The sequence below is a fragment of the Eumetopias jubatus genome, unplaced genomic scaffold, assembly GCF_037043125.1.
Source record: "Eumetopias jubatus isolate StellerSeaLion01/CBP00866 unplaced genomic scaffold, mEumJub1_p1.0 scaffold_8, whole genome shotgun sequence".
NCBI classification, from domain to species: Eukaryota; Metazoa; Chordata; class Mammalia; order Carnivora; family Otariidae; genus Eumetopias; species Eumetopias jubatus.
The window spans coordinates 141,822,812-141,829,452 of NW_028274814.1; the positions used below are offsets into that span (position 1 = coordinate 141,822,812).

The window sequence follows — 6,641 nt, forward strand, 5'->3', positions numbered from 1 at the left end:
GGTGGGCTCCTGCCTCCTACCTTGGATCTGACCCTGTGGGGGATCCTGCCCTCACAGGCCCATGCTGCAGGATGGTAGATAGAGCTCCTGTAGGGCAAGAACCTAAGAGCCGGACCGGTGTAGGTTCCACTTTCTGATCTGAGGGGCAGTGAATGGCAGTGAAGGGCGGAGCTTGGGGGAGGCTGGGTGTGCTGAGGGAGCCAGCAGCCCAGCCAAGGCCCCCGAGGCAGGTGAGTGTGCATGCTTGGGGGGCACACCTGAAGGCTGTGGCTGCCAGGTTAGACGCCAGCCTGGCCCACGGGTGCCACAAAGGCCACACACAGCCCCTACAGTGCCAGCACCATGGCCTCCAGGCTACCCCAACCCTCACCCCTCTCTGAGATGAGGAAGGAGCCAGTGTGGAGGACGGGGAAGGCTCTTCTAGGGCTACTGTGGCTGGCAGACAGCTGCTCACACCGAGTGCTGAGCAGCTCAGGCTGGTGACCTTGGGCCGAGGTCAGCATCTTCTAAGGGGTGACCACATCACACAGGTGATTCTGTGTAGTACTGGAGGTCCAAGTGGGCCTGGGCCGTCTCTGGCCCTGACTGCAGTGGTCAAGGTGGAGCCCCTAGTAAAGGTGGTCAGCCGCTAGGCCTGGAGAACAGCCAGGTGGGTGGAGAACAGGAACGGGTGCTCCAGGTACAGGGACAGCAGGGCAAAGGTGCCAAGGAGGGGAGGCGTGGCCAGGTAGGACCTCGGGCTGCGGGCTTGAGGTCAAGCCCCGGTCAAAACGGCGGCCCGGGGTGAGCAGGGGGCGCCCGGGGCTGGGTCAGCACTTATTCCACACCAGGGGCTGCGAGTTCCCGAGCGCAAACGCTGAGCGGGGTCCCCGCGGGGGCGGCACCGCCTCCCCGCGCTGGGCCAGCGGCGCGCGAGGGTGAGCGGACTGCCGGAGACCCACTCGCACGGCCCGAGGCACAGGGGGGTAGTCTCCAGGACTCCCGCCCCTGTTCGGGACCCCCAGCTCGTGACACCCCGCGCGGTCTAGACGCCCGCTGCGGGCACGGCGGAGGCGGGCGCGCGTTCTGCGGTGACCTTCCCCGGCACAGCCTGGGGCGGGACCTGCGAGTCCCCGCCCCGCCCACGCGCCGCCATTGGCTGAGGCTTCGGGGCCCTTTGGAAACCCCGGCTACCATTGGCTCCCACGGCCCCGCCCCACACGCCTCGGCCACCGCCCGCGCAGGAGCCGCGCGTGCGCCGTGTGTGTGTGTGCGTGCGCGCGGAGGACTGACGTGTACGGTCGCGCCACGCTGTGTGCCTCCGCGGCTCTACTACAGCGAGCTAGTTCCAGGCGGCCCGCCACGCACCCCTGGCCCACCGGCCCTCGTCGACCCGGGGTGGCGGCACCCGGCCCCGCCAGACCGTCGCCCCGGCCGCCTGCGCGTTTTCCCGGGGGCGACTCCGCTGTGCGGAGCGCGGCGGAAGGGGGCGGGATTCCTCTCGCCCCGCCCCCGCGGAGGGATACGGACGCCGTGGTCCAAAAGCCCGGGGCGAGGCGGCTGGGGCGTGTGAGCGGCTCTGTGCTGCGCGTGCACGCGGTCCACGCGCGGCTCGGCCCGGGGCCACTGCGCCGCGCGGACTGCCTCGCCCGAGCGGGTCTCGGCGCTCCCGCCTCGCCGCCGCGGCCGCCTCCGTCCGACGCTCGGGGCCCCGCGCGGCACGGGGAGGCCGCCCTCTCGCGTCTGCGGCCGCGCGGGGAGCCGAGCCGGGTGAGAGGCGGCGGACCGCCCGGGGGCCGCGGGCCCGCGCCCCGCTGCCGCCCGCGATGCTGCTCTCCAAGTTCGGGTCCCTGGCGCACCTCTGCGGGCCGGGCGGCGTGGACCACCTCCCGGTGAAGATCCTGCAGCCAGGTACGCGCGGGGCCGGGGAGCAGGGACCGGGGGCCGCGGTCGGGGGGACCCGGGCCGGGGGCTGGGGCGCGCCGGGCCGCACCAACCCCTCCCGTGCGCGATCCCCACAGTCAAGGCGGACAAGGAGAGCTTCGAGAAGGTGTACCAGGTGGGCGCCGTGCTGGGCAGCGGCGGCTTCGGCACCGTCTACGCGGGCAGTCGCATCGCCGACGGGCTCCCGGTGAGTCGGGCCACCGGGCGGACCCGGGTTTCTCGCCCACCGCGCGCGTCGTCGCGTCTCCGCCGGGCCTGACCATCCGTGTCCCCCCCCCCCTTCTCCAGGTGGCCGTGAAGCACGTGGTGAAGGAGCGGGTGACCGAGTGGGGCAGCATCGTAAGTGCGGGCACCGTGGGGCGGGCGCTGGGGGCGGGCCGCCGCGGCTGGGGGCGCGCTGACCGATCGCCGTGTCCCTCCAGGGCGGCGCGGCCGTGCCCCTCGAGGTGGTGCTGCTGCGCAAGGTGGGCGCGGCGGGCGGCGCGCGCGGCGTCATCCGCCTGCTGGACTGGTTCGAGCGGCCCGACGGCTTCCTGCTGGTGCTCGAGCGGCCCGAGCCGGCCCAGGACCTCTTCGACTTCATCACGGAGCGCGGCGCCCTGGACGAGCCGCTGGCTCGCCGCTTCTTCGCTCAGGTGCTGGCCGCCGTGCGCCACTGCCACAGCTGCGGGGTCGTGCACCGCGACATCAAGGACGAGAACCTGCTGGTGGACCTGCGCTCGGGCGAGCTGAAACTCATCGACTTTGGCTCGGGCGCGCTGCTCAAGGACACGGTGTACACCGACTTCGACGGTGAGCGCGCCGCTGGCCGGCAGGGAGGCCCGGAGGGGCTGGTGACTGTTGGAGGCCGCGCGCGAGGGGAGCGGGTTCGCGGTGGGTGGGGGCGAGGGGCCGGCTCGAGACTGCCCCCGCCGGCGGTGCTGGGGCGCGACCGCGGGCGGGGGCGGGGCGCTGGGGTCCGCGGCGCGGGGGTGCGCTGGGAGCGCCCGGGCCTCCCCCTGCGTGGGGCGGACGCTGCGTGCGTGCCGAGCGGGGGCGGCGCCGCAGAAATCCCCGCATTGCGGAGCGCGGGGAAGCCGGGGCTACCCGCCCCTGCGGCGTCCCCCCCCCCCCCAATCCTCAGCTCACATCTGTTTGTTGTGAAACCCGAGCCTTCGCTCATGTGACCCGCCCCTCCCCCGGCCCGGCGGGCCAGCTGGGGAGGCCGCGCCCGCCGGGTTTTTCCAGGGTGATGACGAGCAAGAGGCCCGGAGACCGGCTGCCGCCCCTGGCCCGGGCCTCCCAGGGGACTAGTGAGAGCGCGGGGGGCTCGGTGCTGGTCCGTAGGGCGGACGCCCTAACGCCCGTGTGTCCCCCCAGGCACCCGGGTGTACAGCCCCCCCGAGTGGATCCGCTACCACCGCTACCACGGGCGCTCGGCCACGGTCTGGTCTCTGGGCGTGCTGCTCTACGATATGGTGTGTGGGGACATTCCCTTCGAGCAGGACGAAGAGATCCTCCGAGGCCGCCTTTTCTTCCGGAGGAGGGTCTCCCCAGGTGCGTGGTGGGTGCGGGGGCTGGTGCTGGGAGCTGAGGGGCCTAGGAGCCAAGGAGCTGACCCCGCTCCCTCCTCTCCGCAGAGTGTCAGCAGCTCATTCAGTGGTGTCTGTCCCTGCGGCCCTCGGAGCGGCCCTCGCTGGACCAGATCGCTGCGCACCCCTGGATGCTCGGGGCCGAGGGGGGCCCTGCGGAGAGCTGTGACCTGCGGCTCTGCACTCTGGATGTGGACGACGGGGCCAGCACCACGTCCAGCAGTGAGAGCTTGTGAGGAGGAGCCCGGGCCTGGCTTGTGGGAGCCGGAGGGACCGATCCCGCCTGGGCTGTCTGCCTCTTGCAAAAGCAGTGACCTCTGACTCCCGGTGACCTTTGCCTTTGGCACCGGGCTGTTTTCTTTGCTTTGAGTGCCTTTTCGAACGCTGCTCTCACGGGACTTGGTCTTCTCAAGCTCTGTCTGTCCAAAGACGCTCCGGTCGACGTGAGGTCCGGCCTGGGCCGGGCAGGTGCGCGACCCCGAGACTGTCCCTGTCTTGCGCTGCTCTGGGAGGCAGCCGTCCCGGCCCTCAGCGCCTCCCCCGTCGGACCGTGTTGGACCAGGAGCATGTCCTGTGGCCTCATGTCACCGGGGGCTCAGGCTCCCTTGTGCCCACCCCCCCTCCCCCGCGCCCGCCCGCCTCCCGTGTTCGTCCGGGCAGGTCTGTGCACAAGCAATGCAACGTCGGGGCTCGCTCCCTGTGCGCGCGCCTGCAGGCGGGGTGTGCGCGCTAGCGCACGTCTATTTATGGTTTTGACCCTGAGGAGGGCTATTTATTGTTTAATTTATTTGTGGAGGTTCCCTCCTGCCTGCGCCCCCGCCTTCTTCAGGCCCCGGAGTGGGGGGCGTGGCTGTGTGCGCGGACCCCAGGTCCTGATCCTACCTGCGTCTGTCGGAAGATGGACTTGTACAGTGGCTAATTTAAGGGGCGAGGGAGACTCCGCCCCCTGGGGCTCTATGCCTCGGGGGGAGCGGGGTGGGGGTGGGTTTTAAATTATTGACCTTGTACAGTCTGCTTGTTGGCTCTGGAGGCCGGGGGGTGGGGGGGCAGAGTCTCAAGCCTTTAATTTATTGTAGCAGCTGTGTTTCCGTGATCCCGGTGTGCGTAGGCATCGAGGATGGGGGTTTCTTTCAGTTCAAAAGTGAGATGTCTGGAGATCATATTTTTTATACAGGTATTTCAATTAAATTGTTTTGTACATAACAGTTACTCTGTGTTTATTGGATAGAGTGGTCCGGTGAAAGGAGTCCCTGGGCAGCCCCCTCCCTGCCTCCTGTGGGCAGACAGCAGCGTGACCAGGAGCTAGGCTCTTCCCTCCCGGCCAGAGGGCCTGGCCTGTGGTGCTTGGCCTCCTTGCCAACCCGTTGTCTACTCCTATGGCCCCAAGGACATGCCACCCCTAGTCTGGAGGCTTGTGTCTGGGGGTGGCCCCAAAGGGACCGCCTTGGCTTCTGTTCCCGGAGATGCCCGGCCAGAGGTGGGAAGAGGAGGTGGCCTTCGCTCAGGCCCCTCAGGCAGAAGTGTACAGGGAGAGGGGTCCGCACTGTTCCACAGATGGCTGGAAAGGGTTCTGAAGGATGAGTAGAAGTTTGCCGGTTGGAGGGGGTGGAAGGCATTCCTTGCACAGAGAACGGGGGTGGGTGGGGCCAGGTGGGGGGGCAAGTGCTGGGAGGTCAGGCCTTGGCCTGACAGTTGAAGGGCAAGGTCGTGGGTGGAAGCCACGGCCAGGTCCAGCTGTGGAAACGTGGCCCAACCACAGCATGAAGGGCAGGCTGAGTGGATGGCCTGGTGACATCCGGCCCTTACGTGGGGCCCTCAGCTTGGCGGCTCCTGGTGCTGGAGCGAGTGAGGCAGCCGTTGGGCCTGCGGAGTGGCCGTCTTGGTGCAGCAGGACCCGGGGCACACAGCCCGGAGCCCCCAGAGGCCTGTCACTGGTCCCACAGCCCGGGTGCCATCTACGTGTCCCATCCACGGAGCATGCACACCCTCGCCTGCCCCAGTACCCGCTAGCGGGCCCCCGGGAACCAGAGCGGGTCGAAGGAACATCCCAAGACCGCAGACAAGAGCAGTCCGGAGGAAATGAGACCAGCCTTTCTGGGCAGGGGCGGGGTGGGGGGGGCTCCTGGCTTGGTCTTGGCCCTGCAGAGAGTCAGTGGATGTTTGTGGCCTGCCTGGGGCCTGGGGAGCCTTTCCCAAGGGATCCCCGGGGGCGGCCCCCCAGCACGGGCAGATTCATGACCCGGGGTGTTTGGGGAGACAGCCCACCTGTTCTGCCGCCCTGACCTGGCTCCTCCCACACCCCTGTCCTCGAACAGGGAGCCCAGGCAGCAGCCTTGGGCCACGTGGGCTGGAGTCCGGGGTGGGGGGACACACAGGGAGAGTTGATGATAGTGCCTGCAGCATCTGGGCCTCCGCACCCTCCTGTGGTGACGGTGACTCACACGGCACTGTGATTCCCAGCTCCCCCACTTGCCAGCTGAGGGTGCCAGGCCGGTCTTTTCACCGCCCCCTCCCCCTGCATTCGCCCACCCTCATCTGTACATACATCCAGCCGTCACTCATGGAGCTCATGTTTGGGGGGGACCCGAGTCAAGCCCCCGGGCAGTGCCAAGACACCTCATCCTCAGGCACCCAGTGCCTGTGGCTTGGGGGCAAGGCACAGGTCTCTTGGACGTCCTGAGGAGGGCTGGTCCCTGGCACAGACGCAGTGACGGTGCTCAGGAGGGCGCAGGGTCGCACAGGGTCAGAGGCCTGTGCGCGTGCAAAGTCGGGAGGTGAGTGGGAGAGGCTCGCCCCGCACAGGGAGTGCTGGAGCCCCTGGGGCGCAGACACCAGGGGACGCTCTGTCCTCCACCACACGTGCAGAGGCTACCACCCACCCAAGCACGAGGCCTGAGTGTCCCTGAGTTCGTTCCTGGGGCGGAGGGCACTGTGCTGAGCGTGGGAAACGCTGGCATCCTCGGAGGCTCCTCAGCCCTGGCATCCCTGTCTGTCCGGTGATGCCGTGAAGGTGGGGCAGGCTCAGGCTGGCCGTGGGTGGGCAGCCCTGGGTGGTGGCCACCGATGGGTTCGTGGGATGCGGATGCCATGGCCCCGGGGCTTCTCGTGCCCCGGATCTGGTGGATGCTGCTGAGGGGAAGCCCAGGT

The 6,641-nt window shown here is 68.9% G+C and overlaps 1 protein-coding gene across 1 annotated transcript; it reads left to right on the top strand.

The window, feature by feature from the left end:
- Positions 1–1,706: 1,706 nt before the first annotated feature.
- PIM3 (Pim-3 proto-oncogene, serine/threonine kinase) lies at positions 1,707–4,697 on the top strand. The gene is made up of 6 exons (XM_028115705.2): positions 1,707–1,890; positions 2,001–2,110; positions 2,212–2,262; positions 2,346–2,715; positions 3,283–3,459; positions 3,543–4,697. The coding sequence occupies exons 1-6, from the start codon at positions 1,806–1,808 to the stop codon at positions 3,728–3,730; spliced, it is 981 nt and encodes a 326-aa protein (XP_027971506.1). The 5' UTR covers positions 1,707–1,805; the 3' UTR covers positions 3,731–4,697.
- Positions 4,698–6,641: the final 1,944 nt, after the last annotated feature.

Coding starts and splice junctions, on each gene's coding strand:
- PIM3 (XM_028115705.2), top strand. CDS start 1,806: ATGCTGCTCTCCAAGTTCGGGTCCCTGGCGCACCTCTGCGGGCCGGGC. Junction 1,891..2,000: donor GGTGAAGATCCTGCAGCCAG/GTACGCGCGGGG, acceptor CGATCCCCACAG/TCAAGGCGGACAAGGAGAGC. Junction 2,111..2,211: donor GCATCGCCGACGGGCTCCCG/GTGAGTCGGGCC, acceptor CCCCTTCTCCAG/GTGGCCGTGAAGCACGTGGT.